This window comes from Lethenteron reissneri, chromosome 69, assembly GCF_015708825.2.
Source record: "Lethenteron reissneri isolate LAM-NWPU_2019-01 chromosome 69, ASM1570882v1, whole genome shotgun sequence".
In the NCBI taxonomy this organism is placed as follows: domain Eukaryota; kingdom Metazoa; phylum Chordata; class Hyperoartia; order Petromyzontiformes; family Petromyzontidae; genus Lethenteron; species Lethenteron reissneri.
This window is the reverse complement of record NC_083847.1, coordinates 6,169,583-6,196,082: the sequence shown is the minus strand read 5'-3', so window position 1 is coordinate 6,196,082 and position 26,500 is coordinate 6,169,583. Positions and strand designations below refer to the sequence as shown.

Genomic DNA, 26,500 nt, shown 5'->3' with positions numbered 1-26,500 from the left:
TTCTTCACCTGAGGACGGCTGCTTGCGTTGTGGCCGAAACGTCGTGAGAATTATTTTATTATGTTTTATTTTTATTATTTTATTACTTCCCTTCTACCTGACTTTACCGAAAGAACCAAGGAGATGAATCCCTGCTCCAGTCACGAAAGCTTAAAATCGAAATTCATTCTCCCTTGTACAAGAATACGGGCTAACCCTCGTGGGTTGACAGCTGTGATGATGATGATGAGGAGCCCACTCCGTTGAGCTGCTATCATTAGTAATAGCCAGGTCGCTTCTGTGACAGACCTACGTAGCAGCAGCAGCACAGTGGTGAGATCTACACGCTTGGTAACAAATACAATAATAAAGTTTAATCGTTGTTAACGCTCTGTCCTGCATCTTGTTGCTTCGTTTTCGTCGTCTTACCCCGCATCTTGCCGCTTTGTCATCTTCGTCGTCTTACCCCGCATCTTGTCGCTTAATCTTCTTCGTCTTAGCCTGCATCTTGTCGCTTCCCGTTCTCTCCACCCCACTCCGTGAGGAGCTGCAGATGCGAGTGATGGCTCAGAGCACTTGCCCCAATAGTCTGCTACAGGCTACACGGGGGACCTTTGTCTTTGTGTGTTCATAGGCGCTGCTGCTACTCGCTAACAGCACTTGCCCCTGCAGTCTGTCGAGGCTACACGGGGGATCTTTGTCTTTGAGTCGTCGTGATTGGTAAACGATGCATTTGACGTTTGGAACGTCGTTACGACGTCATTTTTACGTCGTTTTACGTCGTTTTTAACGTCGTTTTAACGTCGTTTTTTACGTCGTTCTCGCTACAAAGTCGCCCCAAGAATTCCTTCCCTCCCCCACCCCCTGGCACCAGATATTTTTTTTATTTTATTTTCGTTTTTCGCGCCCGCGCTCGAGAAATCCGACAAGCTACGAAGCTCTTCGCGCGACGGCTGCCCCCAGGGTCGTCGCTACGACCCGCGGAGTGAGTGAGGCGGCTGGCTCGGGACTACTTTTTTTGTTGAGGCTCCCCTCCGCATCGGGGGCGGGGCCCGGGGCGACGCACAGCGACTCTGTAACCTTCCGCTCCGGGGCCCGCCATTTAAACAACGTCGCGAACGTCGCCTCGACGTTGGGGATCTCCTGACGCCCGCCACTCGCTCACTCATCCACCACTCACTCATCCACCACTCACTCATCCACCCACCCCACCACTCACTCATCCAGCCACCCACCACTCACTCATCCACCACTCACCCACCCACCACTCACTCATCCACCACTCACTCATCCACCCACCCACCACTCACTCATCCACCCACCCACCACTCATCCACCACTCACTCGCCCACCTACCACTCACTCACTCATCCACCACTCACTCATCCACCACTCATCCAGCCACCCACCACTCACTCATCCACCACTCACTCGCCCACCTACCACTCACTCACTCATCCACCACTCACTCATCCACCACTCACTCATCCAGCCACCCACCACTCACTCATCCACCCACCCACCCACCACTCACTCATCCACCACTCACTCGCCCACCTACCACTCACTCACTCATCCACCACTCACTCATCCAGCCACCCACCACTCATTCACCCACCACTCACCCAGCCACCCACCACTCATTCATCCACCCACCACCCACCACTCACTCACCCACCACTCACCCACCCACCACTCACCCACCACTCACTCATCCACCCACCACTCACTCATCCATCCACCACTCACCATTAATTCACTTATCTGCCACTCATCCATACACTGATCCATCCACCACTCATCCATCCACTACTCATCCATCCACTCATCAATCACACACCCAAAATCGATTATCAACGATTTTGATTAAATCCGTGACCGTCCTCCCCATCATTAAGGCGGATAATCTTTAACGTCTTTCGCTGCATTCGTAGCTAACCGTGCTAATTGGATGTGAGGACATCAAACTAAACACAACAAGGACAACAAGTGATAAAGAAATTAGTTTTATGTGTGAACGTATTTTTGTTTTGCTTCTTCCTCAGATGGCTTCATGCTGTGATTTCTCCCCCGATCAAAGAAGTAAATTAAGACAATCCAAGCTTTGGGATTGTGGTCCGACTTTACGATGATGATGAAACGTGAAGATGCAGATGCTGGTAGGGTCATTTGAACAAAAAACCATCTCGGATAATCACACTTCAAGCGTCCGTACAGCAGAAATTCTTCATTTGTATGCCGGAGAGTTAATCGGCAACAATTACAGGGGGCGGGGGGGCGGTCCCCTATATGCGTCGTCTCGATATGCGTCGTTTCGCACTCACATCGCCGTGGGCCTTTTGAGGAACCCAACGTGAAATTTCCACCGCAAGCGCGTCGCTTACGCCATTTCCCCGCTCGGTTTAGCCGAGTCGACAACACGTACTCTAACAAGTCGTAAAAACGCACTAGCGACGCGTTAAAGCGTACTGTAAGACAACTCGTATTTCGCGCGTGAGCCGCCATCTTGGCCCCATCGTGGTCTCCCTCGTTCGCGTTGCACGTGAGCTACGAGCGCTGCTTGTAGATCGGCGCGCGGACTTTTATCGCAAAACGCCGACCCCGGCCGCTTCGACGATGAGTGGCAAGCGTGGCGCCGTCGACGGCGTGGGTGGCGAGCGTCGGAAAAAGCGCAGTAGCATCGCGCTCGACGTTAAAATGGAGGTGATCAAGCGGAGCAGGGAGGGCGAACGCGCGGTCGACATCGGGCGCCGTTTGAATCTTCCCCCGACGAGCGTGCGCACGATAGTGAAGAATGCCGACGAAATCGAGAGCAAAGCCAAGCACGTGCTCAAGCATTCGGAGGTGAAAATTACACGGCAGAGGAGCGTCGTCATGGAGCAAATGGAGCAGTTGCTGGCGTTGTGGATCGAGGATCTGCACAGCAAGAACGCGCCGATCAGCTTAGCCCTCGTTCAGGAGAAGGCCCTGAGCCTGTACGAGGACTTGAAAAGGGAGTTGGGAGAGGCGGAAGCGGCGAAAGAGAAGCCATTCAAGGCCGCCCGTGGATGGTTTTACAGATTTCAGGCACGATATAGTTTCAAGGACGTTAATATACAAGGAGAGTCGGCCAACGCCGACGCGGATGCTGCTGAGATGTTTCCCGAAAGACTTAAAATCGTTGAAGGAGGTGGGTATGATCCTACACAGGTGCTTAATCATCTCCAAACGCCTTCGCCAATCAAGCGCAACTCATCCACCCCTCGAGGTAAGATCGTGACAATGATTGGTTAAGGTAAAATATGTTTTTTGAAGATTCGAAAATGGTTTTCCGGTTGAGTCATTGCTTAAAAAAGTCACGAACACGTTTTTCTATTAAAACAAAAGGAAAAGGTTTTAAAGTGTAAAGGGATGCTTCTAAACGCTCATGAAATGGTTTTCAGTGAAGTGTTTGAGACGTTTAAATGCTGTCTAAAGGTTATTGAACTCAAAATCGGTGATAGATGTGTACATTCTGTGTACAGTATAGTACTATACATGTACAGTACCTGGTTTTTTGTATATGTACAATACATATTTTGGTTGCTAGGTATGAAACAACATTCCCCTAAGTTACGGTCCCTATCTCTACCTTGCTCCATTGTTTCTTATGGGAGGAATTGCCCTGCTTTGCGTCACAGATGCAATGTTTAAGCTCTTACGGTCCGTATCCCCCCCCATTTTCATGTATTCCTATGGAGGGGAATGTCCCCATTATAAATCGTTTCGTTATAAGTCTCAGCTTTTCGGTCCCTAACCCCGACGTACAGGCGACCCCCGTACTTACGACCTACTTGGTTTCTGGACGACGGTCGTGAGCCGTTGTAAATCGAACCCCTTATTTCCCCTAGGCACAATGTAATACATTGGGACTCCGTTCCTGGAAACCCGTTATGCAACGTAAAAAGAACAAAATTGACCAAGAAAATAGATGAAAATAACCCTAACAACCATTTATTGTAACATCGTGGAGTTATCTTCTGGGGTAGATCTCTGAGACAAATTACGTGAGGATATATGCTGACTGTAGGAGTTCCACAGAGGGATGATTCTTCATGACGTGACCAACAAAACTCTACCGTAACATTTTTTGCCTAGTCATTCCATTGTTTTATTGGTGTCCCAAAGATATTTGCAGTTCACATCATTGCTCTGGGAAATTGAGACATGTTGGGGGAATTGCCACAGAATATTATTTTGCAAAACGATTTTTAAGGTAGTTTTAAAAGGCTTTTTTCACCATTTTGGAGCAACCATTTTACGTGCCCTAACACGTTCGTTTTCAATGTGTCAATAAAATAAAACATTTTAATTTTCAATGCTGAATGACGCTAAATACACTCAGTACAAAAACATGTAATAGGATGTTTTATTTTGCATTAATTGGTGGCTCGGCCAATCAACATTTGAGCTCAGATTAAATCGCGTGTAGGTTGAAACCCAGATTCATAATCTAAACTTGGTGTTTTTTCACAGAATTCTATATCTCGAGCTGGTCAGACACCTCTAGCTCATGTCACTTTCTTCGAAGATCATCTGTCATTTTATTTTGTTAATGGATGTGTGTAGGAGCAGTCACGAAGCAAGAAGACGAAGGGAGTCTGGGCACCGAGAGACTGAGGATTGTGGTGAAAACTGAAGTGGAGCAAGACGGTAAGAGGCCTGCCTATGCATGAAGTTACACCGCGTCAAACTCGCGCAAGAGATCAGGAATTCTAAGAGCATGAGGACAAGCACGTCCTTAGCAGGCCAGCTTGACAGTCTGATTATTGTCTACTGATTTTTGTGTTCAGTTTGTTGTCCTTCCCCCGCACGTCCGATTAGCACGGCTGGCTACGTATGGTGTGAAATAATCTGAACATGCATATAATTGACTTGCCATAAAAGACTGTGATGCATTGTTTGAATCGCAGCTCCAGATCTGAACCGTTTAAAAGTGGAAGAATGCAGTGGGTGGCCAGAGGAGACTGGGAATTCCCTCGAATGTTTGGTCACTGCAGACCAGAACTTCATTGAGGTGGAGTTGTCAGAAGAGGACTTTGGTGGAGGTGAGTCCCAGTTCACCACACCTCTCTTCAAGTCCAGCTTCCTTACAAAGGTCCTGACGGGTCCACCATCTTCCATCGCGTCCTCTTCCACTGTTGGCAGTCGTACGTTCCAGTCTTTGCTTCTGCACTCTTCACGGTCCATAATTTTTCTCGGCCATCCTCTGCCTCTTTTGCCGTCCACCATAATTGCCATTGGTCCCTTAATCTCCCTCTCCATAACCACCGCCACCGTTATTGTTCGCTCTTCATATTCTCATTATACATCTATCCATCATTAACCCCTTTCATTCAATCCATTCATCGTAATTTACTGTCAGAATAATAATTATTCTCAGACGACTATCCCTCATTAACCCCTTTCATTCAATCCACTCATCATTTATTGTCATCAATTTCGCTTTTACCAAATTCACGCATCACAGATTCGCTCCCCCCATCGCTTCCGCTCATCTATTTAAGGCACTATATACATTCCGTTAAGATAAGATTCCTGTTTGGTGCCAATCTTATGACACGACCATACCAGAGAAGTCTGCATTATTACAGCATTGGGAAAAAATTTGTATCTTGTTAAATCACCAATGCTGCTTACTCCATTAACGGGAAGGTGAAAAATTACTTCATAGAAGTCATCCAAGTCCGTGTGATCCCACATCATGTCAGACACAATGGGCACAGCTAGAATGCCCTATTGTTCACGGTCAAATAACCAGCGAAAGTAGCTCACACCCCGTTACCATCCTTAAATGAAAAGAGTTGCGATCCAATCTCTGACTCGCTACCCCTACCATAGGAACAGATTTAACTAATCAGCCCAGACAGCTACGAAGCCTAAACTAATGTCAGGAAAAAGCTAACCCCCCTGTGTGAGTGGCTGCCTGGCTGGCTCGTGGGCCATTTGCTAAGAAGCTACAAAAAACGATCCAGAACTTGAGACTTGATGACCCTCCAAATGAACTACTTGAGGGGAGGGTGGACACGTGTACAGGTTACCCTACACTTCAACATGATTACAACTGCCAGGAGCACAATACAGGCAGTGCCCGGGTTACGGAAGGGTTAGGTTTCCACTAAATATCCGTCACCCGAATTTTCCGTGTGTTGGAAACTGAAAAATGTTCCATATCCGGAAATAGTTGTGCCTCCCCTACCATCTTCTCTCAGTTCTGTATCGCGCTGCCGTGCTTTTGCTATCGCTACCCGTATCGTTTTGGTGAGGGTTTGTACTCCTTCAACTTAGAAGTCGCCAGCCACCACTGTTTTTCACACAAGGCCATGGGTCCAAGGATAACATTGGGCTTCTCGATTATCCGCGCAAATGACGGGGAGGACGGCCGTGAACAATTCAAAATTGCGGATAATCCAAAAATGTAACCATTTTCCACGGATCTCTTTCCAAAAACCACTCATATAGGTATAAGTTATATTTAAGTTTCTCTGCTGTCGCACAGTTTTATAAATTAAAACTCAAAAAATAAATGATTGGATAAATCGCTGAAATTGAAGCACAACTGACGATTTTGATTTTACTCTTTCGATTTAGAACGAATACAAACAATCGATGCGTGGTGCTCAGTGGTAACTCTTTCCTGCTCCCGCCCAGCAGACGAATAACAATGTGTAACTGTTTTTAGATAATTTATTTGGGCTCAAGGGAAACTCCATGAGTTATTAATTCATATCAAAATTTAAGATGCGCGGTTAATCCGCAAATCGGATGAACCGCACGCGGAGTTTCCTGCATGTTTGTGGAACTTCTTTTGCACCGTACGTAGCCAACCATGCGAATCGGAGGTGCGGGTGAAAAGACAATAAGCTGACCACACAAAAAGCAGTTCTAAAGAAATGAGTTTTCAATCTAGATGTTTTAAAAGTGCATGGAAGTTCCCCCTCGCCCACTGAGTCCCGCTCTGCTTGGTCTTGTTAATAGTTGGTGCCGCTGCTGGAGAGTTACAGAGAAGTTGCCCAGCCTCCTCGCTTAAAAGCTCCCCTTGTACGGTGAGTCCTCTGCCTATGTCGCTCCTGTTTTGCGTCGTTTCACTGTAACGCCACTGACCGAATTGGATAAAAAAAAGCGTTGATTCACCACGACGTTTTGAAGAATAGAAAGGACGCGCTACGCCCAGACGCCTCCCCCCCCCAAGTGGTGTTTACAACATCGTCACACTATACATGGCACAACATTGCCACACTACAACACCGCCGCATTGTGCAACAGCGAGATACTGTGGACCGAACAACGTCGCCATACTGTGCACTGTGCAACATCGGCACGCTGCAACACCGCCACGCAGAACACTATAAAATCGCCATACATTGATACACTGTACATCACTATACCGCACACTGTACAATATCGCCATACTGCACACTGTACATCATCACCATTTTGTACACTCCGCGACATTGCCACATTGCACACTGTACAACATTGCCATTCTGTGATACTCTCGTCTTGTGCGCATTAATTGTGAGTTTTCATCTGCCACATTTTTTCGCAGAACCACGCGAAAAGGAGTGGTAAACGACCGGCAAGTGACATTGCTGCCTCGTCGTCGAAGAAACCGAGGAACACCATCAGTTTCGAGGTTAAATTGGACGTGCTGAATCGGTTTGATGCGGGAGAACGTGCCGTGGACATCAGCTCTGATCTTGGCCTGCCACCCACGAGCGTGAGGACAATCCGTGCCAACGCTCACAAGATAAGGGAGTACGCTCGAAGCGTGACCACGTTAAACGCTGCCAGGATAATCAGGGGCAGGGACAAGGTGAAGGACAACATGGAGAGGTTGTTAAGCGTTTGGATCGAGGATCAAGGACAGAGGAACGTGCCCATGAGTTTGATGATGATACAGGAGAAGGCCAAGTCACTATTTCGGGACTTAAAGAAGGAGCACGGTGAGATTTCAACCATGCCAAACTTTTCCGCGAGCCGTGGTTGGTTCGATCGGTTTAAGCGTCGTTGCAACCTGCATAACCTCAAAATGACCAGTGAGGCCGCTGTTGTTGACTTGGGGGCAGCAAAGCGATACCTGGAACAGTTTAAATTCATCGTAGAAGAAGGTGGCTATTCTCCCCAGCAGATTTTCAACGTTGACAAGACCGACTTGCATTGGAAGCGAATGCCTTCCCGCGCGCGCATCCCCGAAGGGGAAAAGGCGGCCGCGGGTTTCGAAGCCGCTAAAGACCGGCTGACCCTCCTGCTCGGCGGCAACGCTTCGGGGGACGTGAAGCTCAAGCCTCTGCTTGTGTACCATTCGGAGCATCCGAGGGCCCTGGCAGGCTACTGCAAGAACAACCTCCCCGTCATTTGGCGGGCAAATAAAGAGGCCCGGGTGACGACGGCCGTGTTCCAGGATTGGTTCACATCGTGCTTTTGCCCTTTCGTGAGGGATCACTGTGCCAGAAACAAGCTGGAGCACAAAGCGCTGCTCGTCTTGGACACTGCGCCCGAGCACCCGGCGAACCTGGACGACCTGGCCGAAAACGTGCGGGTTGTCTTCCTGCCGCCGAACGCGACGTCGCCGCTGCTGCCCGTGGGCCGGGTCGTGACCGCCACGTTCAAGGCGTACTACTTGCGTCGGCTCATGGGCCAGCTGGCCGCTGAGACGGACGGTGTAGGGAAGCCAACGGTCGGGGAGTTCTGGCGCGGCTACGACATCAGGAAGGCCGTCGATAACGTCGGGGCGGCGTGGCGCGAGGTGACGCCGGCGCACCTGAACGGCGCGTGGAGGCAAATCTGGCCCGAGTGTGTCGACGGGTCGACGGGTTTTGCGAAGACGGTGCCAGAAATTCGACGGGAAATCGTCGGGCTAGCCAGGCGAGCCGGGTTTGACGGAGTCGACGAGGGCGACGTTCGGGAGTTGCTCGAGTGGCGCAGCGAGGAACCGTCTCACGAAGACCTGCTTCAGTTGAAACGGCGACGACGACGAGCGGAGGAGGAGGAAGAAGACGAAAGCCTCCATGCTGTAACGCCGCCCCCTAAGCAGCTGACGGCAAAAAGGCTCTCAGAGGCGTTCGGCCTTTTCGAGGCGGGAATGGACATCCTGACGGAGGATGACCCCAACATGGAGCGAAGCTGCGCACTTAAGTGGGGCTTTGAAAGTCTCGTTCGCTGCTACAAGGAGCTGTACCAGCAGAAGAAGAAGAAGGAGGCGGCAACGGCCGTCCAGATGTCCCTGCAATCGTTTTTCGGAGAAGGGCGCTCTGGAAAAGACTCCTGACAGCGGCGCAGAAACAACGCCAGGAAAGTTCCCAGAGAGGAGCCCCTGCAACGGGCCCTAGAAGGAGGGAGCCCGAGGGAAGAGCCAAGAAGAATCTGAATCAGAATATTTATTTATACTGGAGGAATCCGATGAGCTATGAAGCTCTTCTTTTGCACATACGTCCTAAGAGGACCCAGGAATTTCGTTCACCCTCGGATGAAAAGGCAGACAGATCCTGAATTTTTGTCCCGAGTACCTCCTCAAATCCTCACCTTCACCCCCACACCAGGTCTCAAAATGCAATCTCCATCGCCGCCTCTGGTGAGTACTCTGCACTCACTCCGATTAGCACTGTTGGCTATGTACGGTGCGAAAGAAGTTCAACATACCGTCGATCTTCCATTATCCAGCACGCAATTATCCGGCTTCCAACATTATCCGGCGGTACCGCTCCAAAGGCTGTACCAGTCCGGCGATCGGCACCATGTGTGTGACGCAAAAAGTATCTTTGCTTGATTTCAGTGTCAAATATATACAGTACGTTGTACACTACATACAACTTAAGTAATAAAAATACTACATGTATGTGCACCATAAAATGTACAGTGTGATCCGGCAAAAAGTTGCGTTGTGTAATTCGCCGTTCGCATCGGTCCGGCGATCGTGAAACATATGTTGTTGAAACCAGGGCATAGTAGTTGTAGTACGTACATCACTCCATGATGCAGACTCTTCAAGATTGGAGTGGTAAGTATAGTCCAGTAAATACGGTGACTTTTTACCGTAGCGTATTTATTGTTGTCTATTTGTACATTTATTTATGCCAATTTCATATCATAAACACATTTCTAACACAAAACATATACATACAACACCTAAAAACAATGTTATGCAAGAATGTAAAAAATAAGCTATTTTAAATAATGATGATTTGTTGATTATCCGGCGTTTTTTGAAAATCCGGTGCCCACTTCCCCCGCTGAAGTCGCCAGATTATCGACGATCTGCCGTGTTATTTATTTTTGTTGTGTCACATCTTTTTGGGTATCTCATGTTATCTTTTTTGGTACTTGATAGTTTTTTTTCTTCTGCTTAGTTTTGACCAAAAGAAAATTTACCCCACGCGAACGCCTCCTAAATTCGTATCATTTCCGTCAACGGTAACAAAAATACGTTTCAATTTACTCTAATTTTTCGTTCCATAGGTGGGTTTTTATTTTTTATTTACGAGGATGCATCCCCGAACGTAAATGGGAGGACTTTATCAGTAGACTTCAAAAAAAGACACGGTGTTATTCCAAAGAGCTCTTTCTGCGTGTGAGTTGGCGCAGAACGTCAGTGTTGGACTGGGCACACGATGAGAGTTGCGCGGCAGCAAACATTCAGACTTTTAACATACCTGAAACCCTGGAAGGAACGGCAACTTGGCTTCGCACGTCAGCGTGCAGCTCTGTCTGTGGCTGTTCTTCTGCATCCACGTAGTTTAGTAGTAGTTGAATTGAAGGTGGGGGGGGGGGAGTTAACAGCCGACTCGCACCCGCGGTGGCTACATGTGCTATGAGGGGTATAGCCGATTTGAATTGGCCTTCCCTCCATGGCATTATTCAGATTCTCCACAGCGTTACCGTCTGCCACCAATGAGGAGGTAGGGGGTTGTTTTTGGCGGACAAGCGTGGACTTGCCGTTGACTGGTATCAGCGGTGTCAAGATCGGCTTCTGTGGAGGAGGCTCGTGAAGGACGCCACTGGGCAGTTGGAGGCAGTCGCCCTCCAGCAACAAATGGAGGGCAGAGGAGCGACGCTCACAACAACGGGCGGGGCGCCGGGCGGCTAAAACACAGCAAGTTGGTACAGTAGGGGGCACAAGTGGTGCATCTGCCAACCCATGGCACCTGCTGGGTCTGTCCTATGACCTCCTGCCAGCGGATATTCGACACTTCACGTAGCCTTAAAGTGCACATAGCCTGGCAAAAGTGACGTGGTGACATCACTGCCACTTAGTGGCGAATGGCAGTTGTTCTTCTGTGTAGATTCCTCTTGTCTGAACTTTGCCTGATTTTCACTCCTTATGTAGTGATGAGCGTTACTTAAGTAGGTTTATATGATTGCGTGTGCATGCGTTGTCACCTTCTAATTGGAAAGGTGGCATGGACACCCAACGTGATGAAACATCACTGCTTCACTACTGTTCTCAAATTGGAAAAAAGCAAGAGTACGGTAAAGATCCTGTGATGTGATTTGCAGGAGTAGGTCATCCTGCACTGGCATTATTCATGCAAACTCCAGGTCGTCCTCGCAGCAGTGGCTTTTTAGCTCACCACATCGAACACCGCATCGCGCGGTGCCTTCAGACGCGCTTCCGCGGTCGTCTGGAACGCTCTTCCTTCCGATATTAGGAAGCCACTTGGAGCTATGCCACTTTTAAATCATCATCTAGATTTACAAACTAATTTAATAAAAAGCTGCTTTTTGTGTCTAGTTTGTTGTCCTTCCACCACCCCGCCGCATCTCAGATTAGCACTGTTGGCTACATACAGTGCGAAAGAAGTTCAACGTACTTACAGCCAATGTGGTTACACCGACTCACCTCGTGTGTTTCTCTGTGTCTATCTGTCTCTGCCTGTCTCCGTGTCTCTCTCTGTGTTTGTCTCTCTGTCTATCTCTCTATCATTTTAGGACGAGTGTCTCACTCCATGTGCTTCTGTCTCTCTCACCATCTCTGTAGTTGAGTCTTGCATTGTGAAATCTCGATTTACAAACTAATTTCGGTTGTCTATGTACGACGCAAAAGAAGTTCAGCATACGTATGTGAAGACAGGGTGCCATCTCTTGACCAGGAGGGGTAATCACGAGTATGTTTTATATTAACCAACTAGAAGAGGGGTGTAACTTGGTAAAAGGTCGGGGTCAGCCGGGAAGCTCCGGGAACCTGCTCGAAGGTTCTAGAAGGGGGCAGTGGCTGGGGGCGTGGCCGGGGGCGGGGCCTGGCCATGCCGGGAAGTATATAGGGGGGACGTGACCGAAGGTTCGGGGCTGTCGTGGGGTCCCGAGTCTTGGCTGCCGTCGCCGTCTTCGCCGTCATCTCTCTCTTCATCGTTCGGCCGCGTGGCCGATCCTCTGCACGGCTCCCATCGTCGTCGTCGCTATGTTAGTCAGCCAGCTATATAGTTAGACGCCGACGAAGGGGCTGTGTAGATGGGTCAGCTATGCATAGCCGTGTGTATATATTTATCGCCCAGTGATTGTGCCTGAAGTGTGAGAATAAATAAGAAGCCCTCTACATGTTGTGTCTCTGAAGTCGCTCCCTACACATACATAAATTATGGTCCTAAATTTCAAACTTAGAAAATTTTCCTGCAAATGTCTAGATTGGAATATGCATTGTAAACATCACCCCCTTCTGCAAAAAAAAAATTTTCAGTATCCTCCTGTAAAAGAGTTTATTGAGACTCCCCCAGAGTCTTTGCCGGAAAAAGAGATGCATAATAATAATTGAAATGAAACAAACTTTAGAAAACAGTTCGTAACTATATCTTCACGTAAACAGAATGTGCCAATTCGTTACTAGTATAGCACTAACCAGTGTGTTGCAGAGCAAATCCAAAATATTTACAATGTAACAAATTGGCACGTTCTGTTTACATGACAAACCTTACTAATTGACTGTCAGGTGGTGGCGGGTTTAACGACACATTTACGCAATCTAAATGATATTGGTCGCAAAAGCCTATGTGTTAAACGGTCATAACCGTCAGCCCTGATATGTATAGCATTTATAGTTGTGATAATACGGGTTTATATATATGTAAAAAGTTATGCTCTGGTTAATTTTGCGAAGCTATCTTTTGACCAGAAATAAAATAGCACAGACACTATGCTTAGGAGTGTGGTTTAATCTCGGGTGACTTCTACTTAAAGATGATCAGGGTAAGGTCCAACTGGACTCCACCATTATGTTGTGTACGATTCCATGCCAATTTTATCCGCTTTGAATTGACTGAGATTCATTTGTTTGATTACAGAAGTCGGAGCTGATTCTACATATTGAAAAATTGAATTCACTTGAGCAAGATCTGGAAAAAAATGCAAACCTTTTTTATTTTTTACCGGTGCCATTTCTGTCGGTTGTCGTTACATTTTCCTGCATCGGTTTGACGGAACTATGAACTTGTTATTGTTCAAATAAAGCGGCAGAAGAAGCGAAAGAAATGGAGCTCCCTTGAAAACAAAGATGGACGAAGCAGAACGCACCACCAGCAAGATCCCCCTGAACAAGCCTGCAAGCGAAGCGGGAAGGCGCTTGACCCTTTACCGCATTGTGCACGACAGTCGCTGGGACGGGTTTTGCAACGCGCTCGTTAGTTTGAACGCACATTCTGTGTCCCATGGGTGGCGAGAGGCCGCGCGTGCGTTCGAGGGCTTTTGGGTGACGTTCCACACTGGATCGCGCGCTGGCAAGAGAAGCCTCGTGCGTGCAAGGCATGCGGGAAGGAGCCGTGCTTTACATAATGGGTTCGGAGGCACGCGTTGGGACACGCGCTGGCGAGAGAAGCCGCCGCTTGTGCGTGAAGGTTTTTTTTATCAACGTTATACAGTAGACTCGATTATCCGCGCTAATGATGGGAGGACAGCCACGGATAATTCAAAATCGCGGATAATCCAAAAATATAACTATTGTCCGCGGATCTCTATGCCAAAAAACACTCATTGGTATATGTTTTAAGTTAAGAGAATTACATTTTTTTATGAACAAAATAAATATTCATAGTAAAGAATGTATTGATCCTGTTTTATTCCATTTTTTAGTCCATTTCGATTTATAACCAATACTCGCGATCGACCGATCGGTGCGCGTTCTCAGTGATAATAACACTCAGCCCATTAAGTGGACGACAGCAGCAGAGCCTCACCAATCAACATCAATCAAACTCCGCCCACTGTTGTAAATATATGGCAACTACTGTACTGTAGAGTTGATCGCGTGGATTTAGGAATAACCGGAGCAGCATATTTGTTCGGTTTAAGCACCACGTGACTTTTAATAAACATTTCCAACACAAGTCTCCGTCATCAGGTGGGACCGTCACAGCTAGATTTACTGTATCAAGTGAGTCAAAACATTTCAAGATACAAGTTCATAAATACAAGTTAAGGGGGGAGGAGCTTATCTGAGTGTGGTAGCCAATGATTGGAACGTATTGTTGGGGGGGGGGGGGCTAAAAGAGACTGTAGGGGGCGACAGTTGGAAACCGTTGGAGATGGAGCACGAGGATTGGCTGAAGCGAGTCGGGTGAGCGAAGCTTCCAGAAAGGCGGCTCGGGGGATATATAAGTATAACCAGTAAAAACAAAGTTTTTCACTATAAATCCTTTATATGCGTGGCGGCTAGAGTCCTCTCGTCCTCTGGCTTGAGATGGCTGCCACCTATGGGTCAGATGATTGCATTGCACCATTAAGCAATTGGTAATTAAATATAATATTTTTGTCCTAAAAAGTGTAAAATTGTAGAAAATTTTTTTCACGAACATGAATTGTCACGCACAACGAGTCTGTGTGCAAAATGTCATCTCGATTGGATCACGGGAAGTGGGTTAAAAAACGACCGAAAGATTTGCACGGTCCTAAGCAAGCAAGCGAACTTAATATAAAGGATTTAATAAGTATAACCCGTAAAAACAAAGTTTTTCACTCTAAATCCTTTATATGTGTGGCGGCTCGAGTCCTCTCGTCCTCTGGCTTGAGATTGCTGCCACCTATGGGTCAGATGATTGTCTGCCAGTATTAAGCAATTGGTAATTCAATATTTAATTTGTTTTCCCTAAACAGTGTAAAATTTTGGATTTTTTTTTCACGAACATTAATTGTCTCACACAACGAGTCTGTGTGCAAAATGTCAGCTCGATTGGATCACGGGAAGTGGGTTAAAAAATGACCGAAAGGTTTGCACGGTCCTAAGCAAGCAAGCAAGCACGCGAACTTAATATAAAGGATTTAAAAAGGGGACAGCGCAAGGGGAGGGGACGATTGGAGAGAAAGACGAAGTACAAGCACCAAGAACAAAGCCCGGGCCTAGATATAATGTCGTGTCCGAATAAAGGGTCAGAGTCGAGCACGAACGTGTACAGGCGTTACTACATAACTGGTTATGTCTCGAATTATTTTTTTTGGTTTAGATCGTGTAAGGAAAAAAACGTGTGTTTTATAGGGGGCCGTCCATAAATGACGTCACGCGATTTTGGCCGATTTTTGACCCCCCCCCCTCGTCAAAAAGTCAGACCCCCCTCAAATATGACGTCACAAAGCTCTGCTCCCCCCCCAAAAACTATATTTCCATTTTGAAAATAAAACATGCATAAAATCGCTTTAGACTATTGTCATTGTAGTGCGTATTTAATGTGGCGCTACACTCTGATATTGTAGGAGAAAACGCATTAAAAGGTGGCGTTGGAAAGCTGAAATTTAGCATAAAATTCACTTGAAAATATTCAACATCTAACTAAAACTGCAGATGTTCGAAATATTATGTTGAAATTCTCTTATAATTATAAAATATTAAAAGTAATTCTAACTATAAAAAATACTTAAAACTTTGTAGTAGAACGAAGCAAAATGGAGAGTACAATTATAACAATCACATTCATTCCACAGAATGAAAAGCCCTGGTAGAATCATTAAAATAAAAATGTTTAATAACAATCATTAAAAAATGTTCAAAATGTATGCTTCTCCATTCTTCCATGGAGAAGCATAATGCTCCTTCATGGAATAATAAAAGGTGACCTTAGTAAATGTAAATAATAAAATTGTTAATCATGAAAATGTATCAAAATTAGTGTTATAACAATTCTATTTAAGTAGAACGTATTCTTTGGTTATTTCGGTAAAGTCACGTAGGTAAAAAAATAAAAGATCACGACGTTTCGATCGCAACACAAGCAATCGTCATCAGGTGGGACAACCACAGCAAGAAAAAACTGCTGAAGTAGGCGAGAGATCTGCCGTGGCATGAGGTTATACCGGTAGGAACTTCCTGGTCACACCAGCCCACAGGGGATTATTGTGTCCGTCCGTCGTGCAGGGAGGGGCTGGGTGGAGAGGGGAGGGGCTGGGTGGGGAGGGGAGGGTGGGGAGGGGCTGTGAGGGGAGGGTGGGGCTGGGTGGGGAGGGGCTGGTCACCCCGTGGTGCCCTTATAAAACTCAACGTTTAACCTACTCACGCCGGCTTGTGCCCGCCCTCACAGCCGCCGTTGACCCTGGCCATTGACCGAGCAACCCAACGTGTTCCTACCAGCTCCCTCCGCAGGAATGTGTTATAGTAGGCCTCGGTAGTAGGGGGGGAGAGATAAGTGGGGGGGAAGGAGGTGGGGCATTAATTGGACCACACTTGCAACACAAGCAATCCTAATCAGGAGGGACAACCGCAGCAAGAAAATGCTGCAGTTGTCCCACCTGATGAAGTTCGCTTGTGTTGCGATCGAAACGTCGTGATTTGTTTTATTTTATTTCTACCTACGTGATTTTACCAGTTGGGACTTCTGAAAAGAAGCTCATAGCTTGGTGGGGCTTGATACAATAATTTGTATATTTGTAAGTGATTGGGTTACCTTGTCAATACACTGCACCAAGGCCGTAGCCATGGAGTCAACATGGGGGGGGGGACCAAATCTTCCAGAAAATAAATAAATCTAAAATTGAAAACTCATTTTCCTGCCATTTTCTGCCTAAAATAAAAAAAAATTCACTAACACATAGGATGGACTTTATTGTTTATTTTTTACAATAATGTCTAAAACATTGCTGTTTTTATTTTATTTTTTTACCTTTTCTTGTTTCACTGTGTGTCATGGCAGAGATTAGGGATTAATAAAGTACAACCATCACCACAATCATATAAACAGAAATCTATTTCATAGCAATATATATTATAATTACGGCCTTGTACTGCACTCATATCGTGTTTTTGTATCGTGTTTTTGTTGTGACGCTCTGACCGAGTGGACATCTGTGAAAAAAAAGAGCTTTATGGATCTTCAGATTTCTACCTCCCAGTATCAGTGGCGATTGTGACGAAGGCGGCGGTGTCACTGAAGGCTTCGCCCAGAGGCGTTTCACGCTGCATCTTGTCGCTCGGTGGGGTGGCGCCCAGAGGCGTCGGAGACTCGGAAAGACAAAGAGACAGAGAGACACAGAGACATACAGAGAGACACAGAGACATACAGAGAGACACAGAGACATACAGAGAGACACAGAGACACACAAAGAGATACAGAGACACAGAGACATACAGAGAGACACAGAGACATACAGAGAGACACAGAGACACACAAAGAGATACAGAGACACAGAGAGAGACACAGAGACACGGAGAGACATACAGAGAGATACACAGAGACATACAGAGAGATACAGAGACATACAAAGACACAGAGACACAGACACACAGAGACATACAGAGAGACACAGAGACAGAGAGACACAGAGACATACAGAGACAAAGACACACAGAGACAGAGACATACAGAGAGACACAGAGACATACAGAGAGACACAGAGACATACAGAGATAGATACAGAGACATACACGCAGAGAGACACACAGAGACAGAGAGACACAGAGACATACAGAGACACAGACACACAGAGACAGAGACATACAGAGAGACACAGAGACATACAGAGAGATACAGAGACATACAGAGAGAGAGAGATTCAGAGATAGATACGGAGACACATACACACAGAGAGACACAGAGACAGAGAGAGACACAGGCAGAGACACAGAGAGACACACAGAGACACGGAGAGACATACAGAGAGAGACACAGAGACACAGACAGACAGAGACATACAGAGACAGACAGAGAGAGAGAGAGACAGAGATAGATACAGAGACAGAGAGAGACAGAGAGAGACAGAGACACAGAGACATACAGAGACACACACAGAGAGACAGACACACAGAGAGACAGATACACACAGAGACAGAGACACACACAGAGAGACAGACACACAGAGACACACAGAGAGACAAGCGAGGTAAGTCGGTGCAGTGACGGTGGCTGCTACTGTACGTTGCACTTCTTTTGCACCGTACGTAGATTGACAAACTCGTTCCTTTAGAGCTGCTTGTCGTCGTTGTTGTCGTGTTAGTTTGTTGTTGTTGTGTTTAGTTTGTTGTCCTTCCCCTGGACCTCCGATTAGCGCGGTTGGCTACGTACGGTGCGAAAGAAGTTCAACATACATACACTACACTATACAACTACTATATACTACACTATACACTACTATACACACTACACTACACTATACACACTACTCTATAAACTACAAGACACACTACACTATACACTACTCTATACACTACACTCACTATACACTACACTATACACTACTATACACACTACACTACACTATACACACTACTCTATAAACTACAAGACACACTACACTATACACTACTCTATACACTACACTATACACTACACTATTATACACACTACAGTATACACTACTCTATACACTACTATGCACACTGCTCAATACACTATACACTACTATACACACTACACTACACACATAACTATACACACTTAACTATACACGACAATGCACTACAATACACACCACATTATACACTACACTATACACGACTATACACTACACCACTATACTAAATTGAAAACTAATTAATTTAGAGCAGCTTAAATTTCGATTTAAAGCTTTCGTGACTGCAGGGATTCATCTTCTTGGTTTTTTCGGTAAAGTCACGTAGAAGGGAAGTAATAAAATAATAAAAATAAAACATAATAAAATAATATAATAATATAATAAAATAATAATTGTTTTATTATGTTTTATTTTTATTATTTTATTACTTCCCTTCTACGTGACTTTACCGAAAAAACCAAGAAGATTAGAGCGGCTTCTTGTTGTCGTTGTGTTAGTTTGTTGTCCTTCCCCCGCCTCTTCTATTAGCGCGGTTGGCTACGTACGGTGCGAAAAAGAAGCTCAACTTCGTGCACGCGGCACATCAACAACTTCGACTTTCTTTCTCAACGTTAGATGGAGTCGCGCTTTCATTTCCCATTCATCAAACAAGAGCGCGAAGAAGACCCCAGCGCTGGGACGTGGTCGGACCCGGCGATGGGACATGAGGACGCTGGCGATGGTGAGATCCCTCAAAACATCTCCCAAGATCATTTCCCAAGAACATCTCGCAATTGGAAATCGCCGTCCGTACGGCAAAAGTTATTATTTAGTTTTTGGTGCGGCGGGGGAGTTCATCGGCAAACGTTTCTACACGTGGGGGGCTTAGATCGCTGTGAGTGTAAATGTTGATAATCAACGTTTTTGGGTTTAGATCACGTTATTTATAAATGTGTCGTAACCCTCCACCACCCGACACGGCCAATGTAAACCCAAAAAACGTTGATTATGAATAATATTGGTCGCGAAAGCCTACGTGTTAAACTGAGTGTAAATGTCTTCTTGGTTCTTTCGGTAAAGTCACGTAGAAGGGAAGTAATAAAATAATAAAACATAATAAAATTATTTTATTATTTTATTACTTGCCTTCTATGTGACTTTACCGAAAGAACCAAGAAGATGAATCCCTGCAGTCACGAAAGTTTTAAATCGAAATTTGAGTGTAAATGTGTCGTAGAACCTCCAACCACCTGGCAGATTGGGTCTCGAACAGTGAACCACGGCGGTTGTCCACCAAGTTGAGTCTTGGACAGTCAACCCCGCTGGTTTTCTGTGTTGTCGATCTCGAACGGTCGGCCCCCGATGTCGCCCACCTCCGGTCGTCGATCAGTTCCCGAGAAAGCGCCCCGGCCTCGTTCCCCCTGATGTACTCGCTTGGCCCCCACTGCTACCGGACAATGGGCCACCTTACTGAATTGTCACGCGTATGCTGACGGTGCCTTCCGGCCACCTGTTTTCAACCATCGCCCTTCTGGAATCTTCTCTTGCACGCAGCCCTCGACGCAAGGATGTACAACATCCGTGTCGAGGTTGGCGAGGGTGAGTGAGTCAGTGGACAGCTTCAGGAGGGGCGGCCTCGTGAAGATCTCGCCAGCGTCGGCGGGGTTTATGTTGTCGTCCACTGGAGCATTTATTTTAGCATGCCCCCAACAAATTCTTTGGGTCTTACGGTAAAGTCACGTAGATATAGGTTCAAAGGAAATAACAAAAACATAACAAAAAACTACGACGTTTCCATCGCAACGCAAGCAGCGTTCGTCATCGTTCCTGATGACGAACGATTGCGTTGCGATCGAAACGTAGTTTTTTGTTATTTTCTTTGAACCTATCTACGTGACTTTACCGAAAGACCCAAAGAATATGAATTATTATCAAGATTTTCCTCCAACAAGTTTGTTTTGCCATATGTCAATGCAATGAAACGTTTTTAAATGTCAGGAGTGAATTAAGCTAAATACGCTCGTGCAGAGAAAAAAAAATTTATCAGGATGTTTTATAGCGCGTCAACTCTGCGTGTGTGTCGGGTGGTGTTGGATTTCATGTCGCGTTTATATTTACGTGATCTAACCCCACAGCAAAACAACCTTTATTACGAATCGTCTGTTAGAGTTGATTGTTAATGGATGTGTGTAGGAGCAATCACGAAACAAGAAGACGAAGGGAGTCTGGGCACCGAGAGGCTGAGGATTGTGGTGAAAACTGAAGTGGAGCAAGACGGTAAGAGGCCTGCCTACGCATGAAGTTACCCCGCGTCAAACTCGCGCAAGAAATCAGGAATTCCAACAGCATGAGGACAAGCACGTCCTTAGCAGGCCAGCTTGGCAATCTGATTATTGTCTCCTGATTGTTGTGTTCAGTTTGTTGTCCTTCCCCCGCACGTCCGATTAGCACGGCTGGCTACGTACGGTGTGAAATAAGCTGAACATGCATACAAATGACTTGCCATAAAAAACCGTGGTGCATTGTCTGAATCGCACCTCCAGATCTGAACCGTTTCAAAGTGGAAGAATCCAGTGGTTGGCCAGAGGAGACCGGGAATTCCCTCGAATGTTTGGTAACTGCAGACCAGAACTTCATTGAGGTGGAGTTGTCAGAAGAGGACTTTGGTGGAGGTGAGTCCCAGTTCACCATACCTCTCTTCAAGTCCAGCTCCTTTACGAAGGTCCGATGGGTCAATTAGTCGGTGCCACGGTGGCTAAGAGATGTTAACTACCTCGCCTGATGTGCAGGAGGTCGCGGGCTCGATCCCGACCCAGACGATGCCTGCTGCTGTAGATTTGGAGCTTGCATGTCTCTCTCATCATCATCACGGTGGCTAGATGTTAACTACCTCGCCTGGTGTGCAGGAGGTCGTGGGTTCGATCCCGACCCTGACGCCAATTCTTTACTGGTACAGCACACCGGTGTGTTGGAGAGTAAACCCACCACATTTACAAACCTTACCAATTGGCTGTGTTGGGTGTTGGCGAGTTTAACGACACATTTCTATTTCCACAATCTAACACAAAAACCTCTATTATGGATATTGGTCGCGAAAGCTTACGTGTCAAACATACCAAATGTTATAAACTATTCCAGAAACAACTTATATTTTCATCGCCAAAACACTGATCATCTTCCATGTCTATTGATTGCAGTTGGATTGATCAAAATAACCAAGTTATTAACACTCGTAATAATAACAAAGTAACTCGCCACAAAGCGCAACGCCATCTTATTATTAGGTTTCCCACGCCAAAACGGCAAACTCAATCCAATACAACTCAAAAACAGAAAACTCAATCTAATAAAACTCAAAAAACATCTTGGGCCTGCAATGGCGATCAGAAAAACGCTCCACGTCACAAAACCGCTTCTCAATTCCTCTGTTCATGAGTTTGAGCGCCGGTGTTAATATTCTAGACCCAATTATTATAAGTATGTTATATATTGAGATCAACTTTAATGTCAAAAGTCTCAATCGTGCATATATTCATCACCACCGACTCAATCAACAGTCAGTTAACATTACCGAGTTCCCTGTCAGTCAATTGACATTCAAGTAATATCAATTTAACGGTTATATATTATTGGAGCTAATGTAACGCGCAGCTTACCAGCACAAATCTAAATGCTCGGGATCCAATCCCTGATCACTGTCGCATTCACTTCAACATTAATTTATATATTTAACAAAAAAATACACCTGGCTGTAAGAGCCATAAGACAGAAAGTGAGTGTATTATTTCTGTATATACATTCGATGTACATGTGTCATACATTTGTTGACAGACTGGTTATAGTTGATTTCGAATATTCCAATTGTTTAGAAACCCCCCTGTGGTAAGACGCTCCATTGGTTGAACCCATGATGTCACTTCTGGTTTTACAGTATAAATGGGAAGCTATGAGAAGTGCCGAGCGGGGAGCGAGTGGATACAGTCTTTTACCGTGCGACAGGGTGATACAGTACGTGAACAGGCGAAGATATAACTTTAGAAAACGCTCGTTTTTGTGCAACTAAGAAATAACGAAACACTTTGACACCTCAAGCACACGTCAGACTTATTGCTCCCACAAGTTAAGGCGTAGCTTGTTTTCTGGTACAAGAAAGCTGCGCCTATATATTAAAAAAACAACAAACCTGGCTTCCCCGTAGCTCTGCAAATAGTGTCCTAGTTTCCCATCTGCTACTGAGTACACAACTATATGTGCGAGTAATCACGGGTGAGCTCACAACGAACATCCTCTGGCACCCATTCGTTTTATCTTGCATCGGTTAGTCAAACTATGAATTTGTGTGTGTTTACACCCTTTCTATTAACTCACTCTGCCTGTTGTTGTTGTAACTCAATTTTAACCCACTTCCCAATGTGGTACCGACTGCAAACTTGGTATACTTGTGTCATACTGATGACAATACCATATTCTATCATAAAAAAATATATTTTTAAACCTTATTTTTTATATGTTATGTTTCGGCTTGGGTCTAATTATCCACGGTAAACTCACGTTGGCTGTAATTGACCACGGTACCTTACGTTATGGCAAGCTTCAGAGCCACTTCCTGGAGTCGTGAAGTTCTTCCGTTACGAGTACGTTACATTTCATTAAAGCGTGTTTTGAAAAAAGTTTTTATTATTATTACTTATTTCTTCTTCTTAAACGTGCAGATGATGAAGCAAAAGAAAGGGGACTCCTGTGCGAGGAGTGCGGGAAGGGCAGACGCTTCAATGCAAAGACAGACGAAGCGGCGGAACGCACCACCACCAGCTCCACCAGCAACAAGACTCCGCGAGCCTGCAAGCGGTGCGGGAAGGCCCTTGGAATCGCCGCGTCGCGCGCGACAGCCGCCGGCGACAGGAAAAAGCCGCACGCGTGCACGGAGTGCGGGAAGGCGTTCGCAACGCGCTCCTATTTAAAAGCACACTCCGTTTCGCACACAGGCGAGAAGCCGCACGTGTGCAAGGAGTGCGGCAAGGGCTTTGTGCGTCTTTTCGATTTGGAGAGGCACGCGATAACGCACACCCTTGATAAGCCGCACGTGTGCGAGGAGTGCGGCAAGGGCTTCGCGCAACGTGCCAAATTGGAGCTGCACACGAGGTCGCACACCGGCGAGAAGCCTCACGTTTGCACGGAGTGCGGGAAGGGCTTCGCGATACGTTATAGTTTGGAGGCGCACATTCGGTCGCACACGGGCGAGAAGCCCCACGCGTGCGCGGAGTGCGGCAAGGGCTTCGCGCAGCGTTCCGATTTGAAGGCGCACTCCAGAACGCACACGGGCGAGAAGCCGCACGCGTGCGCGGAGTGCGGCAAGGGCTTCGGCCTCCGCTCCACTTTGAAGGTGCACATGAGGACGCACACGGGCGAGAGGCCGCACGTGTGCGCGGAGTGCGGCAAGGGCTTTGCGCAGCGATCCACTCTAGAGGCGCACGTCAGAACGCACACGGGTGAGAGGCCGCACGCGTGCGATGAGTGCGGCAAGGGCTTTGCGCAGCGCTCCGATTTAAAGGCGCACGTCAGGACGCACACGGGCGAGAAGCCGCACGCGTGCAAAGAATGCGGCAAGGGATTTGCGCAGCATTCCCAATTGGAAGCGCACGTCAGGACACACACGGGCGAAAGGCCGCACGTGTGCGAGGAGTGCGGCAAGGGCTTCGCGCTGCGGTCCACGCTCACGCTGCACGTCAGGACGCACACGGGCGAGAGGCCGCACGTGTGCCAGGAGTGCGGCAAGGGCTTTGCCCAGCGCTACACCTTAAAGACCCACTACAGGACACACAGTGGAGAGTGGCCTCACGCGTGCAACGGGTGCGGGAAGGGCTTCGCGCAACGTTCTGACTTGGAGAAACACAAGAACACGCTGGTGAGAAGCCGCATGTGCGCGGGGAGTGTGGGAAGGGGTTTTCTCAGCGCTCAAACGTAGGGAAATCGTAGGAGCACGCTGGTAGGATGCCGCATGTTTGTAAGGAGTGTGGGAAAAGTTTTTTTTACAATGTTCATAACAATTTATAGATCACATCCTTCGTGAATTGGACACAATGGTCGATCGAAAACTCGGGAGGTGCGGAACCAGAGTTCAAAGTTCTTCATGCGTCAGTGTTCTGTCCTCGTGGTGCGTAACTATAGAGACGGTTAAACACCGTCCCAACAATGTGCATTAAAGACAAAATTACCTTCTGCACTTCCTTGTATTCATTGAAACAACCGTTGGAAAGTTCAATTAGAATCGGCAAATACATCCAATATGAGTCGGTACCAGTGCGAAACTGAAACGAAGATAAATGCAGCGTTCTTTACACGTGTAGATTGACAATTATCTCACAATGTGCAATGTATACGCAGGCGGTGTCAGCTCACCTGTAATTAATCACGCGTATCATTGTGCACTCTGCTAATTTGCTACGGAGAGCCAGGTGCAGTTTTTAAAACATATGAGAAGGCAATGATGAGCAGAGATAGGACCCGAGCATCACATGCACAGCAGAGTTCTGAGCGATTAAAACAGAGTGTATCTGTACAACAGCAAACTTTTCGACAATTAGACTACTGATATTGCAGCGAATGCTAACCGAGACCTTTGTTGTCCACATCTTCAACACGGTTACAAGTGTAAAGACTGTCAGTAAGTCTCGAGGTGAAGACAGGGTGTCAGCGAGGCTGGATGCAAAGAGAAGGCGCCAGCAAGTCTGGAGGATCTTGGTTGGGAAATTTCCCAGAGTGTCCAAAAGAGACAGCTGGGGAAATTCCCACGGAGAATCCACGAGGATAAAAGCAGGGCAAAAAGGGATGTTTGGGGCCTGCGGAGAAGGATTCGGGCCGTCGTAGCTGTCTTCATGTCATCACTGTCTGCTCGGTCATACGATCTCCATGTCGGCATTATCTCATGACGACGTGGTCCTAAGCTACGTTACGTGCAATAAAATAAACCTCTAAAGTTCGAGTCCGGAGTCATTACACAAGTAGTACTGCACACAGTCACGTCAATCACCAAAATCCTGCCATTTAGCGCAACCTTACGGTATGAAAAACAATAGGTGTTTACCCTTTCTGGAAGTAAAACAGGAGTTGTGTTAAGATGTTCAAACACCAAATAGGCACAGCTATTGCAAGTCATCATCAAGTACTGCATTAGCCACACATACTTGTGGCAAAACATGCAAACTAATAAACTCTGATAATTATAATATGGGCATTGTCTTTGAAACTGATTGGCCTACACCAGAGCTGCAGCCTTCTTTATGGCCTAGTCTCTGTACCAGTATGAGACCAGCGAACGTGAAAAGGCGAACAATGTAAATACAATGCAAGGCTCATTTCCCATTATACTCGTTTACATTAACATGCCAATCTCTCCCTTTAACGCAGCTGCTGTGCGTGGGTGCGGCGATGGGACTCCTTTGCATCTCTGACCCCGCCTACTTACCCTTGGGTGACACCCACCTCAAACCTGTATAGAACATCTTGTTGCAGCAGCCCTTTCCTGTTCACCAGTTCTACTGCTGTATCTTTCCACCTGATGACGATTACTTGTGTTGCGATCGAAACGTCGTAATTTAATTTATACCTACGTGACTTTACCGAAAGAACCAAAGAGTATGGCATTGTCTTTGAAACTGATAGATCTACACCAGATACAGCAACCTTCATGGCTTGGTCTGAACCAACAGTGTCAGTAGACTAGAGAACAACGACATCTTAACGCCTATTTTATTGTGTGTTGCCAGAAAGGGTGAAAATCATGATCCTTATTTTTAATTCTTTTGATTAGATAGAAATATAAAAC

General features: G+C 46.5%; 2 protein-coding genes across 4 annotated transcripts; both read left to right on the top strand.

Annotated features, from left to right (window-relative positions):
- Positions 1-510: 510 nt before the first annotated feature.
- LOC133360463 (tigger transposable element-derived protein 1-like) lies at positions 511-14,024 on the top strand. Of its 3 annotated transcripts, none has more exons than XR_009757258.1 (7): positions 511-964; positions 2,025-3,226; positions 4,567-4,650; positions 4,911-5,045; positions 6,976-7,043; positions 7,547-9,571; positions 13,272-14,024. XR_009757258.1 is itself a non-coding variant. In XM_061579188.1 (6 exons), the coding sequence occupies exons 2-6, from the start codon at positions 2,596-2,598 to the stop codon at positions 9,266-9,268; spliced, it is 2,640 nt and encodes an 879-aa protein (XP_061435172.1). In that variant the 5' UTR covers positions 511-964; positions 2,025-2,595; the 3' UTR covers positions 9,269-14,024. The 3 variants fall into 3 exon arrangements, 1 of the variants encoding a protein (XP_061435172.1); XR_009757259.1 differs by having other exon boundaries at positions 10,456-14,024; XM_061579188.1 differs by having other exon boundaries at positions 7,547-14,024.
- Positions 14,025-17,317: 3,293 nt separating this feature from the next.
- LOC133360493 (zinc finger protein 615-like) lies at positions 17,318-25,694 on the top strand. Its single transcript, XM_061579253.1, has 5 exons — positions 17,318-18,285; positions 19,312-19,417; positions 20,869-20,952; positions 21,219-21,347; positions 23,388-25,694. The coding sequence occupies exons 2-5, from the start codon at positions 19,312-19,314 to the stop codon at positions 24,638-24,640; spliced, it is 1,572 nt and encodes a 523-aa protein (XP_061435237.1). The 5' UTR covers positions 17,318-18,285; the 3' UTR covers positions 24,641-25,694.
- The last annotated feature ends 806 nt before the right edge of the window (positions 25,695-26,500 follow it).